Consider the following 27121-nt stretch of genomic DNA (forward strand, 5'->3'; position numbering starts at 1 on the left):
AGGTCGAATACAGATTATTATAGTTATCGATTGTCGAGATTATGTCCCGTCTTGTCGAGTACAATTATTACTTTATTTAATAATAAAGGCCAGCAAGTTGATGTCTTATCTTACAATTGATCAGACACAAACACAGAATAATAAGTCGTGAACGGCGATATTGGTAGCATACGTTTGATCGAAAATACCTTCGAGACGACAGATGGTAGCTGAACCAGAAGTCAGTAGACTGGTAGATGAATTTAAAAGATTTAGTGGTTTGAGTCATTCTACAACAGAAGAACGACGCCATGAAGACTCTACGAAAACACCAAAGGACTTCTTCGAAAAACTTTAAAGGCTTTCTAAAGTGATGAATAAGTTTGATAATCCATTTCTAGAAGAGTCGTCAGATTTGTACAAAATTTACTCTTCTAAGGAAATTGTTGATTCAGAAGTAGGTAAGATATGTACATAAACTCGAAGATATTGGGTCAAAACAGCACGATCTTTTGAAGCAAATGCGAAACGAACGAAAATCTGCTTTTTTAACCAGATGAAAAAGAACATTTCCATATAAGAGCCGTAAAATGAAACTGGAAACTTCTTTGTCAAAAAACAAAGCTAGAGAACCTGAACACTGATTGCGATCTTTTTTCTAGATTTTTTTATTTTTTCGTTAGCCATTAAAACCAAACTGCTCCTTCGTCTATGTGTCAGGATGTGGTTTTAAATCCCAGGTTTTACGATTCATCTGAAAATTTCAGGGCAGATAGATCTTGACCTGATAAACAATTTTACCACATGTGAGATTTGCTCTAAATGCTTTGGTTTTTGAGTTATAAGCCAAAAACGGCATTTTATCCCTATGTTCTATTTTTAGCCATGGCGGCCATCTTCGTTGATTTGCAGGGTCACCGGACACATTTTTCAAACTAAATACCCCAATGATGATCGTGGCTAAGTTTGGTTTAATTTGGCCTAGTAGTTTCAGAGGAGAAGATTTTTGTAAAAGTTAACGACGACGGACGACGACGGACGCAAATTGATGAGAAAAGCTCACTTGGCCCTTTGGGCCAGATGAGCTAAAAATATAGGTCACTGATGAGTAAAAAAAAAATATTTCAAATCTAATGCAAAAAAAATGGCATTTTTGCACCGAAGTGAGATAATTTGGAGCTTTTATAATGATATAAACATTTTAATTGTCATCTGGGGCCAAAACGAATCGACTTCTTTGGTTGATTTTTGTACCATATCATACACTAATAACTAGTAGTGTGATAAATAAAATTTGTAATAAAAAAAAACATATCTTTAATTTTTTGCTGAAAATTTTGTAACCGTAAGCCTCCTTAACGTGTAAAGTTCCACCATTAAGCCATAAAAAAGAATGTTCCAATATCTAACTGAGCAGGTATTTTGACAAAAAACACTTCATTAAAAAAATATTTTTATTTTTATACTTAAATATATAATTTAGATGTATAAATAAATTTTAATTTTTGAAAAATATAAATGCATAATATAACAATATTTCTATGGACCATACCTTATTACATATATACATATAATAGAACTTCAAATCTATTAACAATTATTGCTTGCTTAACTGCCTACAAATTGTAAGCAGTTTTTGATTTTGGCATATTTAACAAAATATTGATATGCAATCATGTTTCATTCAAAACTTAAAAGTTTTATTTTAAGAAACTGATTTTATCTCAACCAAATATGCTAAATATGAAATATTATAATATAACATATTCCTATAAACAAACGTAACTTCATAATCATACTATTTGTTTTAAATAATTAAAAATCAACATCAATAAAATCAAATAAAACTTAAAGATACATTTAGCAATGTCTATGATTTTTTAGACAGACATAAAAGAGATTTGAACAAAAAAAACAACAATATATTTATCATACAATTTTGTTAGTAATCACAACAATAGAAGCCTATATTTAAGGTATTAAAATATTATTGAAATTGGTCTTGAAAGTTGTTTTTTATCTGTAAGCACTAGGTAAGGTATAAGTTATCTCTTAAAGTGTATTGTGATATTGTTACTACTTCCAGATATGATAGAACTTATAATACAAATGATAAACAGCAGTTTACAGTGTTAAAACTATTAAGGATGAATGAACTAAAACTATGCAAGCTTTCCATATAGATAATGTATTTAAAAGAACTATTCCAAATATGATTTTAAAAATATTGCACTTACAATTTGAATTATGGTTGATTTAATGATTGCAAGTAAAGCTTATGTAGAATAATAAAAGGTGAAAGACTTGTCATAAATCGCCACTGTTCTGATTAGAACTATATTTTGTTTTATATTTTTTTACATAAAATTTATTTGCTTTAAAATTACCTGTTTTTAAAACTATTGCTAATAGAAGTACAGTTTTGACAAATTGTTGTTACCAAGTATATGGGTTAACCAAAGCATGCTTTGATAGTATTTTTGATTCAACAAATCGAAATCCCTGAATGTAAACCTAAAAGTTTAAATGTATATATATGGCATTACTAATAGCACAATAAAATGCATATATTATTAAACAATTTGATTGGAAATGGTACATTATAAAATAATTGCACTCATTCTTCAAATTTGCATCCATTAACCTAAACTTACATCACTCACATTCATGCATATAAATAAAGTAAAACCAAGAATTAACAAATTAAAAAAAAAAATATCTAACTACACTTCAGATTAATAGTACTTTTTTTTAGGACATACAAGTTGGCTTGTATAAAAGGTCAATTAAAAACAATTGTTAGGCATGATTGATAAAATAGTGGAAATTTTCAACCATTAATTAGTAAGAAGTTTCAAACGGGAAAACAGGCATTACGGAATGATAATGCCTATGAATTTCGTTATTAATAAAAATTTTAAACGTTATTGAACGACTAATATAGAGAATAATAAACGTTTTTAGTATCATTGAAGAAACTATACCAATAATGTATCTAGATTGCACCCGTCAAATTCAGAATTTGTTGAAAAATAAAATTTGAAAAATTTGAAATGTGTTTTGAAAATTGCAATGTTGAAAAAAAAACATAATACAGGTTTGAAGATTATGTAATGACAACATTTAAATTCATTATGTTAAATATGGATTTATAATCCCACAACTGGCCTTTCTCAAAATCCCATTTGAGATAATTTAAAATGCAATTTTAACTATATCATTTTGAAAAAATCTATTTCAAATCTGTACATAAACAATTTTTGGCCATAAGTGCAAAAGAAGAATTGCTTGTTTTCAATAAAGGAAAATTTGTCTTTTAACGTGTTCAAACTAAATATTCAATGGAAAATTCAGACACAAAAATATCTAAAAATGATGAACAATATGTGATGCTTAATATGATGATAAAAATTGTGATGGAAAAAGATAGACAGACTGAGTGAAAAAACAAGTTCATATTGTACATAATCACATTTTTTCCTTTATACATAAGTTGCCATTAAAATGATTCCGTCTGATATATAAATTATCTACTGATTTTGTTCTATATAAAATATTCACAGTTTACATAATAAAACCCTGTATAAATATCATCAAAATAATTTACACCAAAATATTTGCGTTGATTCTATCCATCAGAAAACACCTGTCTTGTGTTGTGTTATTCTCTTCCTCTGTGTTATCAGTTTGAAACACATTTACATTTTTTTTTTTTTTTTTACAATAAATCATTCATGATTTTATAGTATTTTACCTGTAAATTAATTACAATTCAGCATCAGTCAAGTATAAAGATCATTATTTTAAAATGTATGAAATTTTTACTTACAGCTGACTGCACAAATAAGCTGTATATACATTCTATATGCCTCACTTTTAAAACACAGTTTTGACATTGGGATATACAATATGACAATTACATAATGCACAAAGCACATATTCAATGTCAATGTTTTCATGTCTCTATTTCATTAGATGAAGAATATCTCTAATATTGGCACATGGGTATATGGAAGCCCTCTTAGAGGAACACTTGTTAAAATTTATTTAACTATTCTTAGTCATCTATGCATTAGTTGACGGACCTTCACCATTTTTCTGAAATAGAAATATACAAAATAAAGCAAAAACTTTAAAGCAACATTGAATTGTTTTGCATCTTTCCAAGAACTTATTCTAACATTAAAATTCTTGGCAAATTAATATACACAAGAACAAAATAATAACACGTTTTCAGTGAGCATTTATTTTTTTAAGTCAATAAAGCCTCTCACCACAAAATGCATTATTGATAATAACCATTTTCCTTAAAATTACAAAAATATCTTCATTAGTTCCATAAGTTATTTAGTTTATATTTTTATGTAAGGAACTACATCTGCAATTAGTATTATATTTTTATTTATTGTAATTTTAATTTTAAAATCATCAACTTTTCATCTGTTAGCACTTATATACTATATGGCTCATTTTTTGGTGTTTATATCTTAATTGATACATTACACTTATGCATGATCACACTATACACATTTTATTAACAGGGGTGTGCTCCTTACACAAAAACTGCTCCCATAATTTTCTACAATCACCATCCTAATTTGCATGGTTGTATGATATGTTTCTGTGTCTCAAGTTACTACATGTTTTTGGCCTTTGATCTGTTTTGATCAAGTGTTGCATATTCCCTGTTATCACATCTAGACTAAATTTGAGTTGTTATGACTGTTGATGGATGCAGAACCGGAGAAACGATTCCCTCGTTTGGTACCTTGATTTGAATCTTCTGAATCAATGTACAACAAAAGTGAGTTCCCACTAAAAAAAATGTCGTATCATTTAAACCAAAATCGATAATTTTCTAAAAATTATTATCTTTGAGCGGTTTTTATAAAATAGACACCATCAGATGCAGAATTGTCTGAAGTTTTATTGTTTATTTGGCCATGATATTTTTCATGCTTGTTTTAAATTTCTGATGAGGTGAACATGAAGAAAAATATTTCTTGAAAAGTTTGCATTGTATTTCAACCAAATTAAAATCGTAAAAATTTGCATTTGTGTTTAACCCAATAGATAATGAAAACGATCCTCACCAAAATTATGGCCAAATAAACAAAAAATCTTCAGACATTTCTGCATCTTATGGTATCTATTTTATAAAAATCGCTCATAGATTTATTTGGTAATAATTTTGTGAAAAATATCGATTTAAGTTGAAATGATAGGACATTTTTTGAGTGAGAAATCACTTTTGTCCTATGACTGTATGATATTGTAACATATTGTTATCTAATTCTAACAGAATATCAGTTTTGAGTGATAATTTTGCAACATTTTATATATTCAGACATAAACAAATGTGTATACATGTTCTTAATTTTACAAAACTAAACTAACTGGATTACCAATGATTTAAGTCTATGTAAATAATAAACTTACCGAAAAAACTGGGTTAGGGTTTGGATTTGTTTCTGGTCTCTTTATATGATACTGTAACAAGAAAGGTTTATTCATGACAATTGCAATATGAAAAGTCTAACTTTTAATTTTGAGACTAAGCATTCAAACTTAGTGTGCTTCCATATTACAATAGCACATGTAACCTTATGAGATAAGAATAAGAACATTATATTTTAAAGGATACTATGATGTTTGAAATGTTTGAAGATTATAATATGTTAAAGCTGTGTGTTATTCTACGGGTATTTTTATGCTTTCAGTAGTTTTAGTACTTCTCAGACATTTTGCCTTCTATATATCAAGCACTTGTATGACTCTTTTGACATGTACTACTAATAATGTAAGTGACATCTGTTCTTGACAAGGCAGAAACTCATAACCCTGCTAAAAATATATTATCTGTCCTCCCTTTCTTTGAACTTGTATATTGCTCAATCTTAATGTATGTAATCCTTTTTTAGGAGTATTGTTTGCCTGCCATTTTGCTTATTTTGTAAATGTACTGACTGCTGATAAGGATTTTAAAACTCCTTTTTTGCAGTTGTGTAATGGCTTGTCCTGGTGGCCAAATATTTGCAGATGGACTTGTAGCTAATGCACCCATTGTTTAATGAAATCAAAATTATCATTTCCAACATTCTTATTACAACAATATCATGAATATAGCACTGTCTAATGTTTTACTTGAAAGTTTTTAATAAACTACCCAGCATTTAAAACATAAAAAGGACTGTATTATTTATAGCTGTTTAATTTTTCAATATATATTACACATTTTTTAACACTAACTCAATATAATAACTATCATATATTCTGATATGCTTACCTGACCATTACCCGGTAAACTTTGGAAAACAAAATCCCATGAAAATGAAGCAGGTTTTCCTCCTTTATTGTTATCATACTCTATTAAAAGAAAAAGTAAATATATTAACCACTGCACATTTCTCAAGCTAGTCTGTTACATTTATTTACAGAGCACAATGTTCATATGTGCCTCACCTTGATAGTTATTATTTTCCTTCATTCAAGAAGTCCATCTTTATCGGTAAATGTATTTGTACATGTTACTCATAAGTGCTCGATAAATTCATTAGATATACTTTCTATGTTTGTTCTAAAAATAATCGTTATCTTTTCTGCTTAGCAGGAACAAAGAGGACTGTGCTACAAGTTGGTTTTAATGCTGTTCAATGGTTTTGACATGTTGTTTCAAAAGAACTTCGAATTCCATAACGTCAAGTATATATGAGATATGACCTTGTCTTAAAATCAAGATTTCTTCATGAAATAATTGCATCTTAACACTGTGTTTAGATGTACATGCAATAAAAGGGCTGTTCTGTTACTTTTTGTATGCATGTTTTTTTTTCTTTTATTGTTGGACATGAACTGATTTTGTTTCATGGATGAATACTCCATATCCCTTGTTTTTCTATTACACATAATCTTGTATTTATTCTGTGACTTCTCAAATTGTGCATGTGATGAAGGTTTATAAAAAAATATGTGTTATTTGCACAGAACACCTGGTTTTATCATACAGGTTTACAACTATCATGGTCACTCGTTAAGAATACAATCCCATTAGTACTTCTATACTGGCATGCTTTAAATAATATATTTTGTCAGTAAATGTTTAGTTCATGAACTTTTGCAATTCTTCTTAAACTAAGATTGCAACTCTGTCACACAGGCTTAATGTTGGACATAATTTTTGCTTTTATGTTAATCATTTTTTATTTGATCCACTCTTGTATCTTGGGTTTAAACTTGTGTTTCGTTTGTAAATGTACACAGTAACATTATAAGATATTTTGGAATAACTTTCATTAAATGGACTAAAATCAAGAATGTGATCAGAAATCAGTGATAAATATAAATTGTTGGCTACTGGTGGTTTTTTATTTATGATACAGGGTTACTAGTGTTTTGCTGATATTTCTTATAACATGACTGCCAAAATTCACGTTATAATTTGTTATTATACTTATAAAAAAAACTCATTTAACTTTTAACATAATATATTTTTCACAATTGCTGAATGCTGAAACATGACACATTCTTTAAACTTTTCAAAATCCTATTTTTTTATTACACTTGTAAACAATTACTTTTTTTTATATCATTATTTGCTTTAATTGAAACAACCTCTAATGTTCAACTCTTGCATTGTCTTATTTACCATAGATATCTTTTCCACGAAACATCTCATTATCATACGCTCCTCTTTCTGAATCGACAGACTCATCATCCCAACGACCATGGAATGCACTATTACCAGGGTGATTCCAGCTATTGAATCGACCAGGTATAGCACCAGTAAAAATTCCTTCATGAGTTCTGTAGGAAAAAAATGAAATATAAATGCCATTTTTTTAGTTATATGTTCAAAAGACTATATATATTAGAGACAAGCAAATAAATATTGGATAAATAAACTGTACAATTTGGAAATGAAACAGTTGAAGGTTCACAACAAAATTATGTTTTTATCTTGAGATATCTTAGTTTAATTCAATACTTTCATCAAAATACTGGAATTTTTTTAATTTTTTTAGAAAAAAAACTATGCAATAAGATATTTTAGAGAAGTTATTTGAATGTAGCACAATTTGCAAGCAACTGATTTAGTGTTTTTATTAATATGTGATACATCATTTACTTATTATTCAAATTAGCAGAATTTCCCACTCATTTCTTATATCAACAGAATATAAAAATTGCTATTACAAATATACTTAAAATGGTTCAGACTGACAACCAATAAAAGGGGTTATCTTTAATTGATTTAACTAATTTTTACTATGTATTCTTGGTTGCATTTGATTAAAATTGTAACCTTTTCACCCAATACGAGGATTTGTCAAAACAGTAAATGGTTTTCTGTTTAAGTAATTACAATCTATAACTACTGCATATAGAGTAATTAAACATGATAGTTCTATTATATTCTTACCTGTCTAAATCATCATCGTCTATTGAGTTACTTTTATGACGTTTACTGTTATATACACATAGGACTATGATCAATGCTAGAACTATGAAAAACAAAGGAATTCCAACGCCAAGGCCTACTATCAGTGGAAAATTATCTGAAATCAAATAATAAGATGAAACATCAATTAATAGCTAGAAAATGTTAGGAAAACAAATTTAAGTAGTAAAATGAAATGATAAGGCATAATATCTCAGTAAAAAAGAAACCAATGTATGAACAACTAATTTGCAGCAGACACTTTCAACTTTTATCTGCTGTTCATCAGCTGTCTAATAAGCAACAAATACTATAAAAGTGAGCAATGACATCTAATGTGGTCATGACAAAACAGAAACATTAAACAGATCAGTTTCTGATGATTGATTTGAAATTGCATCTCGAAATAGTTATTAAAGATTATGTAACATTTTTATATGTTAGGTCAAGCGTGTTATCTGATTGTATCAGGTTTACATACATCTGTATTTTCACACATAGCCATTCAATACAGTTAGATCGAGATCATCAGAGATTATATTAATTAAGAGTTATATTTATATTTCTTTGTTTGACTAGTGAGCCCTAATGATTTGCATATGGTGCCCCAGTAAATTTTTGTGAGGAGCACTGAGCATTAGAAGCCCGGATCACCGGAGTACCGGACTTCCGGAGCACGGACTACACGGAGCCCGGTTGCCCTAGTAGTCTATATTTGTATACAGGCTTGTAGGGGTCATATAAAAGAGAGAAAGAGCGTGAGAGAGGGGGAGAGAGAATTTATAGTGAGGAGAGGACAGTTGCGTTTATTAAGTAAAGAAGAGAGCCGTATTGTTGAGCCTGAAGTTAGATGTACATTGTGTTATACTAGTAACATTGTTATAGTCGTGTGATTTAAATAATACAGTATTGAACTTTTATTCGACTTCGTGTTTATGTTCACTTACAAGACTTCGTTCAGACTTCACCAGGACCCATTTATTCATCTATGTGACCAGGATTCTCTTAATCACGCTACCAGAAGATTTCAAGGGTAACCCTGTTAAAGAGTATACTTGGCATTTGTCGTTCCGTGTACGAGTGAAACCTAGACACCCAACAACACAACACAACCAAAAGAATACACACTTTAGTTTAAGTCCCCATACTTAAACTTTTTCGTCACATTGGTTGCAGCGGTGGGATTTATAATATGTTAAAGCTGTGTGTTATTCTACGGGTATTTTTATGCTTTTTATGCTTTTCAGCGGTGGGATTTACTGTGTGTGACTTCAACGAACTTGGTAGAGATTATTGTATTTGTTTAATCATACAATGGAAACACCAAGAAGAACAATAAGGTCATCAACTCAGGCTCCAACGCTCTCTCAGGTAAGGCAGAATTGATTAAGAAATCAGTAATTTTTCCCAGCAGAATCTGGGTTAAGTAGTTCGCCTGCCACTGGTGCTCTCCATGATGTTCACACGGAGACTATGCCAGATATCCGTTATTCACGGAGAATCCGGCCTTGTTCACCGAGGAACAATCAGGATAGAGCTGTCCAGGAGATAAGCAATACACAAAGTGGAAAAGGAAATGGTTGGAAGAAATTTTGGCAAATTTGGTTTAGTTTGCTTACTCTCAGTAGCGGTTTCGTCGCATCAGCATGGATTTATTTTCCTAACAACCGGGTTGTACAGAAGTTTCGGGAATACGTTATGACTGGACTACTAGTGATAATAGGACTATTAACTTGAACAATTGTTTTGAAACTAATATGGAATTCCATCATTTCTAGTCATAAGTCAGAAAACACTGTATACGCATGGTTCAGGAACATGCCCTCGTACTCGAGTCCTAGGCCTAATCGCCCTGTTCGAAATGGGCAAAGCCAAATGGAGCTTGAATTACCCGGGCAAACATCGGAAAACATGGGTTTATCACCAGGACCGGTTTAATTGTCAGAGACTGATAGTCGGGAAAATGAATGTACTGACATAAACGGAACGACTACGGAGGACCCGAAGACTTGGTGTATCAGTGGACGTAACGTTCCTCCATCTAATAAATATCCTGTACGGAGGACTTTTTCCGGAGCAAGGAATGATGTTTGGAATGAGTTTATTCAATACTTCGAGAATATATCCGAGTTGAATGTATGGAACAATGAAAAGTCACGAAGGGTCCTTCTTAGCACTCTTGAGGGACAAGCGGAGACGTATGTATACGGGATGCCAGTAATAATACAGAGAGATTATAATCGCCTGAAACGAAAGATGGAAGAGAGATTTGGACATGCGGCGATGAAAGAAAGATATGTGACAGAGGCAAAACTGAGAAAGAGAAACCGGAAGAATCTTTGAGAGATTTTGGTCAAGCCATAGAGGATTTGTACCGTAGAGTGTATCCGGGCAATCCTGAGATTGTAGAGGAGAACTCTATTAAAGCGTTCCTTGACAAGTGCGGACAATCAGAAGATTTTCGCCTTGCTGTAAAGCGAACCAGACCTAATACCCTGCAAGAGGCGGTAAATAATTCAATGCAGGAAGAATGCTTACGAGTTGGAGAGAAGGACCTCGCCAAGCATTTCAAATCAGTTCAGTGGGCGATATTTGAAATTGAAGACGAGGGTAGTGATGAAGATGTAACTTCAGAAGCAGAAGGAACACGAAGAGAAAATGTCGACAGAATTAAAGTTCCTGATTACTACCCACACGGAATAACGGCATAGGATCCCAAGGGTGATTTTATAACCATGCATGATAGATGGGCGTGGAAGAGACAGACCCCCGATGTTTAAAAATCGTCCACCAGAATTTCCCGAACCGAGAAGGGAACCGTAGAGATTCTCGAGAGACAGATTTACGCAGAGGAGATCGACATCAGAGGCCAGGTGTCGGTCACCCGGTATGGACGACCTAATGAAAAGAAAAAAAAACCAATGAAACGACTGAAGAAAATAGTGAATAAACCAAGTGACTTTATGAACAGTTGTTTATTTATTGTGTAAACTATGTTAATATAGTCGAAATTTAAACTTTATTTGTTGCTCAAGACCCTTAACAGATTGCTATGGTGTCACGGAGCCCTTTAACAGTACAAATTGGTGCACGAGACCCTTAACATATTGTTATGGTGTCATGGAGCCCTTTTAAAGTACAAATTGGTGCTCGAGGCCCTAAACATATTGTTATGGTGTCTCGAAGCCCAACAATGACTGACTACATTTTTTTAAAGAACAGTAAATTCTGTTGTTTCAAAGGTTTTAAATCTAAAAACAAAATTGAAGATTCAAAATGTATCATTGTCAGCACCAGTTAGCACATATATTTTGTTATATTTCTTATTTTTAATAAGTTGTGCTTATTTTACATAGACTTAAATTTTGTTCCCAACATTAGTTTAAAGTAATTTTGTTTATATGTAGCCCTGTGACCCTTGTTAATTGCTTGGTGTCACTAGGCCCAAATTTTTGTTTAGTCTTTTATTAGTAACTCTCGGTCTTGAATCCCTAAAATTTTGGTGTTCAAAGAATAAATAAGATGCGTTCTTGTATAGTTTTGTTATTTAGAGATGCAATATACATACATAAAGTCTAGTCAGTCGAAGTTTATTTTTATTTGTCTTATCGGGGCCTATTATAGCTGACTATGCGGTATGGGATTTTCTCATTGTTGAAGGCCGTACAGTGACCTATAGTTGATATTGTCTGTGTCATTTTGGTCTTTTGTGGATAGTTGTCTCATTGGCAATCATACCACATCTTTTTTTTTTATATTAGAGTGAGTTTTAATTATATAATGAAACGTGATGCGTCGTAGGGTTTCTTAGTTTTATATAATTATGTGTACCAAAGAAATAAATAACGGTGAAACATGCATTGCATGTTTTAATAATAATATTTGTTAATATACTTCTTGGCTACAGGTGTATTTGTTATAAGATTGAAGAACAGTATCTTATTGATTTTGTTCATATAATGCTGTATAGTGAACAGTGGAAATTCATAGTTAAGAGGGGGCTGTGTAACATTTTTATATGTTAGGTCAAGCGTGTTATCTGATTGTATCAGGTTTACATACATCTGTATTTTCACACATAGCCATTCAATACAGTTAGATCGAGATCATCAGAGATTATATTAATTAAGAGTTATATTTATATTTCTTTCTTTGACTAGTGAGCCCTAATGATTTGCATATGGTGCCCTAGTAAATTTTTGTGAGGAGCACGGAGCATTAGTTGCCCGGATCAACGGAGTACCCGGAGCACCGGAGCACCCGGACTTCCGCAGCACGGACTACACGGAGCCCGGTTGACCTAGTAGTCTACATTTGTATACTGGCTTGTAGGGGTTATATAAAAGAGAGAAAGAGCGTGAGAGAGGGGGAGAGAGAATTTATAGTGAGGAGAGGACAGTTGCGATTATTAAGTAGAGAGGAGAGCCGTATTGTTGAGCCTGAAGTTAGATGTACATTGTGTTATACTTGTAACTTTGTTATAGTCGTGTGATTTATACAGTCCGTGTAACGTAAAAGTTAACAATACGAACGATGCCCGAACCATGAACGGACGATGCCCGAACGATGTACGTACGATGCCCGAACGATGTACGTACGCTTCCCGAACAGTGTACGAATGCAAACGAAACGCTGACCGAACGTTGTACGGATGCTGAACGAATGATGCACGAACGAAACCATGTACCATAAACCATACCATAAACGATAACATAAGCGCCCTTTAATCGTATATCCTATGGTTTGGCGTAAATCGTTTCATTTAGCGTATACCGTATCGTTTAGCGTACATCGTTTCGTTTAGCGTATATCGTATCGTTTAGCGTACATCGTTTCTTGGCGTGCATAGTTTCGTTTAGCGTATATGTTTTTTTTAAATATAAAACATGAAAGGTGTTCTGTTAAATCTTTTTATATAGGTGATAATATGCGTAAAATTCGGATCAATCAACATTTTTTTGAAAATAGCCTAAGGCATCACCTTTTTTTTTTCAAATGAACAATTCAAGTTATTTTAGATGGAAGTCGGAATTAATGTAATGTTCTTACCGAAATATATTACGGGTCGTAAGGTTGACTTTTTGTTTAAAAAGATTATTAAATATTTTTTATGTATTCTCTTTTATAGCATGTATTTTAAAATCGACTGAATAGCAGTTTTATCTATATGTCGTAATTAAACCATTTAGTTTTGTATTATAGATGTTTTTATTCATTTCAAAATCAGACGAAAAAAAAAATATTCGAGAAATTTTAAACAAAAACAATTACTTATTATGTGCCTCATCAACTCCAAACATAAATCCCTACCAATGTACAAACGATTGTGTATTATTTTACCAGTCCTATAAATGCACTTTACTTTAAAAAAACAATCATCAACAATTGTCCGGCAAAAAACTAGACCATTTCCCTCTATTCCTGATTTTTCTTATACCATTTTCCTTAATTTTCTTTTACGATTTTCCTCTGTTCTTTATTTTGCCCGTTATACTCTTAGACTATTCTAATTTTGTATTTTTTTTTTTGCTTTATTTTCCTGTATTTATACCTCCTTAATTCGGAGCAACCTACCCTATATATACATATGATACACACGGTCTATAGGTCATCGCTTGTGCCGAAATACACATGTTTGCATAACACAGGATGTCCTTGTTCATATTTATTTTAAGTATTAAATGCTTTTTTTTGTAACTTCATTGGGGTGTAAAAGCGTTGACCGAAGTACATTTTGTAAGAAGCGCTTCATTCTAAAAATGTGCGCACGGTCAACGCTTTTACAACCCTATGAAGTTACAGAAAGAAGCATTCAATACTTATAAATACATTTTTTAGCTAGGATTATGAAAACACGATTTTTATCAAGTTTTTATTTAATTTTCCTGTCCACTCTATTGTGGGACCTCGTGTCATCTTGAATGATACATTTTATTGTGTAATGAAATTGATTAAGGAATAACGCAAGATTGCAGTGTAGCCAATCAGAATAACGTATTATAATTCAATTCAAATCTTTATTGCCATAAAACTACATATTTATATGTATGTGACACAACATATAATGAAACATACATCTAATGTTATTATAACATTGTAAATGTCCTCCTAATGATACATCTAATAGTTGCCACTGGACATTAAACAGCTAACTATAAATTCATCCGTCATATTCTTAGTTTTGTTATAATGTGAAAATCAAACAACATGATGATAAAATAATTATTGCAGATTTTCAATAATGGGAAATAATTGTAAAACAAAACCACTCAATCACATCCCTACGACACAAATTAAAGTCTAGCCTTTTCACATTGAAATACGTTATTTTTATCTATTTCAATTTATTCTGAATAACTTTAAACAATTTCAAATCAAACGGTCATTTTTCTTATTTGCCATAAAAAAAACAATTATTTTCATTTCTCATTTTAAACAAATCGATTATTTTTCAATGGTCGGTGCCTGTCAGCATTTATAAAACCGTGTTTGCCAGAAAAAAAGCTACATTGAACAGGAAAATACTTCGAGTCCCTACATGTATTTTCTAATTTCTGTTGTATTGTGGTGTAATGCAAAGTGGTAATTCCTGAATACTATTTTGTACCCATCAAGTATCTATAACAAATCTATGGACAGTAGTCTCTTTTTCTTTACTCGTAAAGTATTCACCTAAATCATGTTTTATTTATGAAAATTGCTCATTGATCTCTAGGTTTTCAATTGTTTAGTTGTTAGATTACTTTCTGATCTCGCAAATCTGACATTTTATGGTAATTGTTGTTTGCATCCAATTGCACCAATGCATCTAAAAGATATAACGCGACACCGTACAAGAGTCGTTATTTTACATAAACTATTAGTATTTTTTTCTTTAACGAAAACGAAATACGAAACCACTTCTCGCAATTCGCTTTGGGGTTATTGTGCTTGTCTTTTGACAAAATATAGCATTGTTTCAAAAACAAAACGTATAAGAGAAATATATAAAACTGAACTAGAGTGAAGAGTTGATAAGTAGGAATTCCGAATTTTAATTGAATGTTCTAAATCTTAGTGTATTTCTGATATATGTCACCGTCACCAGCTAATAAAAGCAACATATATATAATATTTTAAAGATAAACAATTTAAATTTTTTATACCAAACATTTAAAATTTTACTCGGCGTTTATAAATAGCATTGAAAGTACAACATCTTATAAACGATAATCATTGATAAAATTAATGTAAATGAGCCACTCTTTCTCAGGTTGAGATGGAATATGTTCGTTATTTGATTTAACGAGTTTAACAATCGAAACCCCTAAAATATCGTCTTATGACAAGCACGAAAAATGGCAAAACTAAACTTCCAACAGCAGACAATGATTTCTAATTATACAATATTCTTTCAATGGATGTTTTAAATGCAATGCAGAACTTATCAAGTAAGACATTTCTTATCCCTTTTCAAATATGAAGTCACATGCACGAAAAAGTTTGTCTGACAGCATATTTCATCCTGGCCACAACTCCCCCACCCCTACCTTGTACAAATTTAATGGTATCTCCTTAGTGTTGATTTCGACCTCGAGCTTTAATGGTAACCGCAGAGAAATAGTCAATTGTAAGTCGATTTGCCTCTATCCACCACCAACACATAACCACAAGCTGAGTGAAGAGACTTTCTTGCTATAAGACGTCTAGAACTATTTTCAACCTTGTCGTCTTATTTTTTAAATTATGTCATTGATGATCTGATCACTACAACGCTTTAACAAAATATTCGTTCTCGTGAAAACTAAGATGTGTTTAACTTTCAAATTTTATCGTGGTCTCTTCTCATGATATAGCGGCTATTTCTATGTTGGCTTTACAGCTAATTTCCGTATGCATGTAAAGCGAGACTTTGATTAGCTTGCTTGCTTAGTTTGTATATTTTACAATTGTAATTGGGATAATGTCCAATCAAATTTAAATATAATATATGCAGATTAAAATATGCCTCTATATTGTTTGAAGATGTCAATGTTATTTACAAAGCTGGAATCCATGTTTATAGAAACAGAGCAAGGAAGCCTATCAAAGCTTTACTCTACAAGCATTAGGAAATTAGCTGTAAAGTCGACAACATAACAGGTTAATGTATTCAAGTGAATTTAAGATCGGTTGCAATTACAATGGTTCAATCAATCTTATCTTTGATGGGCCATATTGGCATCCCTATAAAATAAGACAGTCCATGCGTGACCCATGGCATTAAATATTATGCATGTCAGTGGATATTTTCTTTGTGAAGCTAGCACTAATAAGTAAGTAAGTAAGTAAGTAAGTAAGTAAGTAAGTACTCTGTAAGTAAGTAAGTGAGTAAATTATTTATTATAGTGACATGTGTTTTTCACAAAATATTATATAATACAGTGAGATATAAAAACAATAATTAGAACACCCGACCTTTTTGGTCTATAAGTCACCTTAAACATAAAGACAATGGTACGACGAACAAAAAAAAATAAATGTTATCGAAAATTTTCATGATTTTTTTTTCTCTTACTAATAACATTTATTATTAACGTGTCTGAAATATTTTGAAACGTGAAATTGTACTCTTGAACAGACCATTTATGAACGTCGTTTGTGTGAATTCGGGATTTACACGTATTAAAAACTCTTCACTTTTGGGGATTCGAGGAAAATAAATATTTAGCAAACACTGTTGAGGAACACAAACAAAAAAATAATTCTGTACCATAAATTTAATTTGTTAATATTTGCAACACTTAAAACCAGCTGATATTTTTTGTATTTCTTCATGTTGAATAACCTAACAAATGGGGATACATGTATATGTTCCGGACCATATGAGTATTTGGACCATACGCGTATGGTCATGACCATATGGGTATATACTCATATGGTCCGACCATACGCGTATGGTCCGACCGTACGCGTATGGTCGGGGTAATTAACACTATGTTACAGTTTACTTTAAATACGTCTCAACTCTTCATAGGGTATGACTGTTCATTAAAAAGACGCTATCATATAGGTGATTTTATATTAATTTATATAATCATAACAAAAAGATTAACTAAAATAATTTAGAAGTTTCAAATAGTTAATTTTATTTACTTGTCAAAACTATCATAAACACATTTTATACCAATGGTCATTGCCGATGGTCATTACCGATGGTTATTACCGATTTGTTACAACGTGTGCACAACACGGACTAGTAAATGCAAAAAAAAGCTATAATACGGTGTGGAAGTAACTGTCACATCAAGCCTACATGCAAGAATATAATTAGCGATGAAAACTAACTAGGGCATCAATATTTAATTTTTACGTAGCCTTTGAATTATAAAATTAATACATTATCATGTAACCATCTTGCTTTTTATATAGTATTTGTATTGATACGTTTATAATGTAATTTGAAAAAAAATATCTATATGGTCCAAATACTCATATGGTCCGGCCCGTTAATAACCAAACGAGTATTATACTCATATGGTCCGACCATACGCGTACGGTCGGACCATACGCGTATGGTCGGACCATATGAGTATACGCATATGGTCATGACCATACGCGTATGGTCCAAATACTCATATGGTCCGGAACATATACACGACTTCCCAAATTTAATCTAAAATTCAACTACGTTACCCAACACCTTTAATATTGAAACAATATAAGATATAAATATATATTTTTTTTTTCAAATTTGAATCCTGGGAGCTATCTGAAGTCTGTTCATAGGATCTCAGTTTTAATATAGGCGTGGCAATCCATCACTTTTATCCAATCAACTGTCCATAATAATAAAGAGTGACGAGCAATTGTGTCTGTTTCAAGTTAGATAAATATAATTATTCATATTTCTGGACGTACATATGTCAGAGTTTAGGCTATTTCATTCGATAGTAGTAGATGAAAAAAAGGACTTTCTGATATTCTATCTATAACTGAAAAATTGGCATTAAATCGTAGAGGCAGTCCCACTTTATGTGAAGAATAGAACGTATTCAGCTTTTTAGATTTTCTTCTGTCCACTAGCAAATGTCTGCCTGTACCACTGAAAATATATATAACTTCCGGACTAGCGAACACAGGCAACCCAGTTACTAATCTTCCTGCTGCCGATTGAACGACATGTTCCAGATTGTTGGAATCTTGTTCTATTTTAATATCATCCGGAGAAGGATTACAGGAGAATAGCATAGTAATAGTCTTGTTCCGATTAAAATCAATAAACCAAATGAATCCTTAGACCATACTAAACTTTGTTCTAAATCGCTATTTAAGACATTCGCTAATTTGTTAGGACTAGTACTTGAATAAGAAAAGGATTTTTCATCAGCACACAATCGAGTTAGACTTATCAAATTACCAGCTTTGTCATATACATGAATAAGGAATAGTAGGGAACCTAATACAGAGCCTTGTGGAACTCCTGCATTAGTATTCTCAAAAGGCAAATATAAACTTGAAACAGAAACGCATTTTGTATATTTGAAATACAGTGTATAACTAATTAAGTGATTAAATACGTTTTTAAATACAATTTTTTTTTCAAATACTTTGCCGACTACTGATAATAATGAGATTGGTCTAAAATTGGAAATCAGTGATTTGTACCCGGTTTTGAAAATAAATAAATGCTCAAAGTCAACTCATTTTAAAGAAGTTTTGAAAATAAAATGGTCAAATGCATTTTTGTTTACATAAAGCACAAATAAATTTACATGTTACATTATGAGATCAAAATACCTGCAATACCCCAGTCCAGAGATATCGTGTATATTTGACTGAATATACCATATCGAGAATTTTACATTCATACATGTTACGTAACAAGATCTGGGCACAGGTAAAAAGATCCAGCAGGTGTTGTATATTCTAAAGTGTTTATCGCTTTCCATTATACATGCTGACGATGCCTTTAAGCTTTAGGGCCATTTTGTTTTCGCAAAGACAAACAAAAATTAAATAATTTTATATATATAAAATATTCTGTTGAAAATTTGTTTAATCATTTTTTTTTAAATTAGAGGTATAAAGATAAGCATAACGTCTTCGCAATTTCTTGTTCAGATCCATGGACACAGATGTCAGAATGAATAGGAAAACACTTAATTCTTAAACAAATATATTGCAAAATGGACACCAAACACATTTTGATAGAATAGTGTACTGATAAATTTTCTTGTGTATTTTCTATGTTCTGGAAACTTCAACATCCCATCAACAATACTTAAATTTAAGTCCTAAGTTTAATAAAGTAAATATATATTTTTTAAAATATCATTTGCAAGGCTGCATGCCCATTGTAGCTATCGTTTTCATATATTTCTTTTCCGCCATGCATAAGTTTAATCTTTACTTTTACTTTATTCTATATATATATTATTTGTTTCAGAGATCGATTTATGAACTTTATGCTTAAAATAATTAACCCACAATATATGTATATGGTATACGGCATTTATATACATGTACATGCATAATAATAATCCCTTAAATATATTTTAGTTGATTGATTGAAGTTGTATTATGTCCAGGGTAAACCATGTCAAACATTTTTATGAAGAAAAAGAGTTTCTAATTCGAAGGAAGGTTTTACGACATATTTTGCACAATGTAATTTAAAGTATTATTTCCTTGTTTCAAAGTAAAAAAAAATGAATATTATTTTTTTTCATATTTAAAAAAAAACCCGTGGATTTGTTTTGTGATCAATAGAACTTACTGCGACTGGATTTATAATGATGTTTATATTTAGGTGTGTGCCAAATAGGGAATCAATAAACTGGTAATTCGCCGTTTCAGAATCTAATGCATACTGGGTAATATTTTCAAAAGCGTACACCAAAGCGTTTTGATTGGTTTAAAACGTTATAAACAATGGAAATTCAACCAATGACGTAACGTTATTTTCACTTTGGGGTACGAACAATGAAATTACCCATGATGCTTTAGATTCTGAAACGGCCAATTGGTGACCATTTAGACTTCGTTTAGATAACACACGTTTTCAAAATTAATAGTTTAAAATAAAATTTTGGGAAGTTAAAAATTGAAAAGTGAAACGCTAAAATGTATATACAAACCTATTCTATCACTTTCCTCTGAGCAAAGTCTTAAGGGAAATATATATTGAAACTGTAGGAGATCATAGTGGGGTTAACGACAACGAGCCAGCAATCAAACAACAAAAACACATAAGGACAGCTAGTGGGTAACATATATAGTGTTCACCAATAGATAGGTGTATATGTTCCAGACCATATGAGTATTTGGACCGTACGCGTACGGTCCGGACCGTATACGTATACTCGTACGGTCCGACCATACGCGTACGGTCGGGACCGTATGAGTATACGCGTATGGTCCAGTACGAGCTAACCAGCTAACTATATATGTTATTAGATCATATGGGTTAAATTTAAACAAATTAACATTAATCACAATCTTTATTTTTAGGTTTACTAATTAATATTAATACAATTACACGGATAAAATGAACAAATGAACAATTAAAATTAAATATTTGTTTAATTGTATATATCTTGATCCTTATTTTGGTACTCTCAACCAATGTTACACTTGCCACCACAAGTAACGTACTAATATTTTTTACATTTACAAGTTTGCAGTTCGTGTATGTTCCTCAGCATTTGCATTTTTCGTAAAGTTGCTAAATATTCTAAAACAATTGTCCTCCCACATTATATTTACTTCCAATATTTTCAATTTTAGTGTTCATAATTCAATTATTTTACTGAGTGATCGACATGCTAAATACAAGAGATTAACAGATTCAATTAGCGTGAATTTTTTAAATCAATAAAATATAAAAGTGTTTTTTTCAATTACAGTTAAACTTTTTTATATCAATTTGAGAATTAAGTTATCTGTTATATGCATCTAATTAACTTTGACAACTTCTTAATATAAGTCAGACCGTACGCGTACGGTCCGACCGTATGAGTATTTTGAAAAAGTACGCATACGGTCCAGACCGTACGCGTACGGTCCAAATACTCATACGGTCTGGAACAGATGTTTTTTGTTATATCAAATAACCAGTATTTTTAAGTCAATAAAATATAAAAGTGGTTTTTTTTTTCAATTACAGTTAAACTTTTTTATATCAATTTGATAATTAAGTTATATTGATCTGTTATATGCATCTAATTAACTTTGCCAACTTCTTAATATAAGTCAGACCGTACGTATACGGTCCGACCGTATGAGTATTTTGAAAAAGTACGCATACGGTCCAGACCGTACGCGTACGGTCCAAATACTCATACGATCTGGAACATATACACAAAATTCCAATTTCTAAATCATTCCTTATTTCTTTATCATTGTGAATAATTTATCCCGGAAAATAGAATACATGTACTACATGTCTTTGATTTAACAAATGATAAAAGATCTGGCGTAAAAACGTGATTCTTAATATAATTTAAAAATTGAGGTGAAAGCCAGAATAAGAAAGTTATACAATTTAAAGAATACCATGCAATCTTAAAGTTTCACTACTTAGAGGTATATTGTCCCCCTTCTTTTAAGGCAGTGGCTATTCGTCCGGCTAGCCGGACAAATTGTCAAAAATGTCTATTCATCCGGCAAGCCGGACAAATAGCATTTTTACGGTTTTTCGCTATTTGTCCGGCCAAAAATCATAATGATGAAGATATAGCATCGTGTTTTGAAGGTTTTAAATAAAGCACGAGTTGTTTTAAAATAATTATATTGTCTAACATCGTTTTATGAAAAAAAAAACTCATTCTAATAAAAAAAAAAAACTATACATTTGATTCTGATCTTTTTTATTCTAATATTCTAAAGGAATTTGGGTAGGAAAGGGGGGGGGGGGTGATTCTCTCTGTTGTAGTTCTGCCTATGAATTTCATGTAAGGTAAATAGTCGGGCCAATCATTATTGGCTTTATCTGTGATTCCAAAAGATCCTGAATTTATTGTTTCTGTGAAGTTTGGTTAAAGTAAGGTCCCCATGTGATTATGCACGATTCTTAATTAGCGTAAACATCAATTAATGGACAAGCAACCCAACGAGAAAAATATAATTTAAGAGGCATATACATGTACATGTATAACTAGTTTTGAGTTAGAAAAATCATTCAATGCCATATGATTCTATTCAGATTTGTGCGTTTTTCGATTTACGAATAATTGAAATTATGTACTTCTCCTTCCGTATGCCATGTTTTTTGTGTAAATTCTATCATTCCATCAGGTCCCTAGTGCACTATTTTGTTCTAAGTGCAATAAGGAGGCCCTTTCAGTTTGCGGTATCTGTACCTGTAAATACCGGAAAGGACCTCCTCAGTGAACTAAGAAGAAACATTTGAAAACAAGTCTATAATATTTGCGCAATTAAATGATTGTTTTATTGGCGCAAATGAATGTTGCAGTTTTTACAATAAAGTGATGCAAAATAAGAATTGGCGTAATTAACTTGTGGCGCAAATTAATTCTTTTCTAGCGAAACTGTATATCGGCCTTCAAAACATTGTGTGTACATAAACAAAACAGTATTTATCTTTTACGCAGTCTAGCCGTAGAATAGAAGTTTTTGAAATTTGTGTAGGATTTAGAATTTAATGAACAAGAAGATCGTTAGAGACCTTAAGTGAATCGGAAAATGAGCTATGCACGATGAAAGGGAAAAGTTTGGTGCGTCGATAACAAATTTCATGGATGCATGTGATAACTGTAAAATGTCAAGTCTTTAAATAACACCCATTTGTAGAACTGATTATTTCGATTTTACAAATATGTGTAGAATAATAATAAAAAAATATATTATTTAGTCTCTTTCATATAAATACTGTAGATTTGTATTTGATCATCGATTGCAAACATAACGTCCAGTGAGAAATATTTCATGTATTCGTACAAAGAACAAATCAATTTCTTTTAGAATACAATTGATTGGTTATTTAGGTAAATGATTTGCGACAGAATAAGTGAAACTTGACCAGAAGCTTACCTCTAAAATAAAGAAATATAAAAAAGGTAGAGTTATTTTTTAATTCTGTATTTTACTCATAATGGACTTAAGCACTTTTTACAGTAAAAAAACAGTTTTAACACCGACAGCAGGAATCACAAGCGACGCTGGTTCCATAGATATCTTCAAAGAATTTTTATATACCCCTGGCAGTTTTCGGTTTATATCAGACTCTCACATTGAGAACAAATACCATGCATGGATGTGTTGGCTTTTTTTTTAATACATTTAGATATGAAACATTTACTTCATATAAAGCCTCATTTATAGAATATTCTTCATAATTTATTGTGTCAAGGAAATATTTGGATCAAAGAAATGTTTGGCGGAGGAGAGAGAGAGACATAGAGAGCCTGACTTATATCGCGGTATTTGGTCTAATGTTATTCATGTCAAAATGTGATTGGAGGAAACGTTTCCCATTCGTTTTATATATATTCCATAATGATTGAATCCAATCCAAACTAATGATTTTTTTTTATCCCGCATCTTTTTATATTAAATCACTTTAACTCATAACTATAAATAATTGAAATAACTTTCTGAAATAAAACCCTAACATACGTGTATATCAGACGTTTAACAAAACGATATACCATACGATTGATGAAACGCTAAACGATATCACATACCATACAATAAACGAAACGCTAAACGCTAAACCATACCATAAACCATACGACAAATAAACGATTAATGAAACCATGAACCATACGTTATACAAAACCATCAACGATGACATTTACCATACGATGAACGAACGATGAACGAACGCTGACCGAACGTTGTACGGACGCTATACGAATGATGTACGAACGATGACCGAACTCTATACGAACGATTACCGAACGCTGTACGTAAGATAACCGAACGAAATACGTGTTAACTTTTACGTTACAGGGACTGTATAATACAGTATTGTACTTTTTTTCGACTTCGTGTTTATGTTCACTCACAAGACTTCGTTCAGACTACACCAGGAGGACCCATTTATTTATTTATGTGACCAGGATTCCCTTAATCACGCTACCAGAAGATTTCAAGGGTAACCCTGTCAAAGAGTATACTTGGCATTTGTCGTTCCGTGTACGAGTGAAACCTTGACACCCAACAACACAACACAACCAAAAGAATACACACGTTAGTTTAAGTCCCCAGACTTAAATTTTTTCGTCACAATTATTTGAATTGCAAAATTAATTTTCTGAGAACTTTTCTAAAATGTATGTTACTGTCAAGACCCAGACTATAACATGAATTGTTGTTATAACTTGTTTCTCTTTTTTTATATGTCTGTTTGGTATCAATATCACTAAAGATTTTTGAATGCCACCTTGATAATCTTCTCACTCTTATTTTACACATGCATAAGCTTGCTGCGAGTGATGCAATGTTTTTGGTGATTCTACTTTTCAGTATCAAAATAATAAAGAGAAAATTTTCCAGTTTTAAGCAATTTCTGTACTTCTATCATATGTTTATTGGCAGCTACTTTATATCCTATTATTAAGGTATATTTTTTAGCATGATTCACCGTTATCAAAACTTACCTGTACTCTCAATTGGCCTAAAAACAAAAATAAAGATGTGTTTAATACTTCTTCATAGTACATATTTGTAAAACTCAAAAACTACATTATAACTGTTAATTACTGGATCAAACATGCAATAAAAAAAAAAAATCGAACCTCAGAATACATTTATTTCAAGAATTCTTCATGAAACAGAAAAAAGAAATTACAAATTGATAAAATAAGTCATTTCAGTAGGGTTGTGTAAAACATAGGTTTACGAAATATTTATCATTATAAAGAGTAGAATGATTTCCTTATAACGAGTGTATCTGTAAAATATCTACAATGGAACTCTCTACTGTCATTTGGAATATTTCTTCTATTAGTCGGATCACCAGTGAGGCCTTATTCAAAATTTTGAATTTCAGAGATGTTAAAAAACATAATTAACTTTAGATTTTTTTCCTCATGCATATTTAGTAAATACTTTTTATTTAAGAACCATAAAGAATAAAAGAAAAAAAAGTCTTTTATTTAACAGAAATAAAGATTATAAATAAATTATATAAGTTTACTTACGCACAATAGGGTACGCCATTACCATCGATAGAACATTCCTGACCTGTTGGACATGTGTTCCATGTATTGAATGTGCCACAAATAGTTGTAGATGTTGTAACTGTAGCTGTACGATCAATTCAAAAATATTAATATATATTCATCAAAACAAATAAAAAAATCATACTAAAACAAGGAATTAGTTAAATCTGGAATAATTTTGAATTCAGGAAAATGACAAGAAATGTATGATGATAACTAACCAAACTAAACAGGGTGAGGCATGCTCACGTGAACATTGCTAAGGGGATTATTTAGCTTATACTGAAATATCAGAGATAGTCAAATTTACCTTGGTCATGCTCACATGGCTATAATGTTACTTTAATGGTTGGCTAACATGTCATCACATTTTTTTTGTATCAATTTTCCTGAATTCAAAATTATTATAGATTTAAATAATTCTTTGATCTAAGGTCTTTCAGTTTTTATACCTAAACAAAGAAATAAAGAATTTCAAGTCATATTGTGTCAATTTACTTTATTCACTTAATTTCTATAATAAAATGATAAAAGGAAATTAAAGGAAGAATTGATCTAATCATCTTATCTAAAAGAATGACTGAGACTTTGAATAAAAAAAATAAAAGTAGTATGAGTAATGAAGTACCATTTCCTCCTGGTGCATAAATAGCAGCCGTACTGGCACCAGCTGTTTGGTTATCAATTGTAAGTGTAGCACCACCATTTACAAGATTATAAGTGGCGGCAGCAACTTGATTTTGCCCAGTCGTAGATGTTGAATTCATTATGACTGCATGATTCACAACTAAACTTCCTTTGCTGAAATTTTTTTAAATATAATTCTTAAAGATCAAATTTCAAGAACTTCCATACTTATACAGAAAATTAGGAAACATGGTGTAGCATTTATGAGGTATAAAGAGGTTAATCTACTAGCAAGGACGTACAAATAAAATGATATGATAACCTTGTTCACAATTGTATGATCAACTCAATGAGAGGACAACTAAGGCATTATTCTAAATTAATCATAAATTATATCCTATAAACAGTTCTTTAATTGTCTGTACAAGATTTTTTTTAAAATATTTTAAAAACTTTTTATATTCAGTCAAACATTTAGATCATGAAGACCTAGACAGTTTGTTATCCATTTTCTCTACTTACAGAGCTCATCAATTCATGACTTTTGAACACCAGTTTACTACTTTGCCTTTATTTGCAAATCTTTTGAAGACTATGGTCATATTATTGGTCCTCTCATTACTAGCAAACTTATTCCTTATACAAATGGTTCTGAGAATTAACCAATTATTTCTTATTGTGTGCGGTACTTTACAAGGAAATAATATGAATTTGACCATAGAAACTCAAAGGGTTATTCCAATGGTTTCCGCCATTTTTATAAAATTCCTTATCAATTCAAGATATAAATGAACTGAAATAAAATGAAAGACTATTTTATGCTCAATTAAAATAAAGGAAGAAACCCTGTTTCAAAGATAGAATGCAGAAAGAATTTGATTCTTAGTCTCTGCTGAAGTGGTGTGGTTATGTTCTCACCCATGTCAATTTA

The 27121-nt window shown here is 31.3% G+C and overlaps 1 protein-coding gene across 1 annotated transcript in view; it reads right to left on the bottom strand.

The window, feature by feature from the left end:
• Nucleotides 1–3423: 3423 nt before the first annotated feature.
• The window catches only part of LOC139510831 (uncharacterized), a 125904-nt gene continuing 102206 nt past the window's right edge, over nucleotides 3424–27121 (bottom strand). The window contains exons 74-81 of the mRNA XM_071297367.1: nucleotides 26192–26364; nucleotides 25543–25648; nucleotides 25000–25016; nucleotides 8399–8534; nucleotides 7625–7782; nucleotides 6266–6345; nucleotides 5419–5469; nucleotides 3424–4077 (exon numbers count right to left, since the gene is read on the bottom strand). Coding sequence (XP_071153468.1) covers nucleotides 4045–4077; nucleotides 5419–5469; nucleotides 6266–6345; nucleotides 7625–7782; nucleotides 8399–8534; nucleotides 25000–25016; nucleotides 25543–25648; nucleotides 26192–26364 — 754 coding nt within the window. The 3' untranslated portion in view covers nucleotides 3424–4044. The remainder of the gene's footprint in view (nucleotides 4078–5418; nucleotides 5470–6265; nucleotides 6346–7624; nucleotides 7783–8398; nucleotides 8535–24999; nucleotides 25017–25542; nucleotides 25649–26191; nucleotides 26365–27121) is intronic.

The sequence above is a fragment of the Mytilus edulis genome, chromosome 2, assembly GCF_963676685.1.
Source record: "Mytilus edulis chromosome 2, xbMytEdul2.2, whole genome shotgun sequence".
NCBI lineage: Eukaryota > Metazoa > Mollusca > Bivalvia > Mytilida > Mytilidae > Mytilus > Mytilus edulis.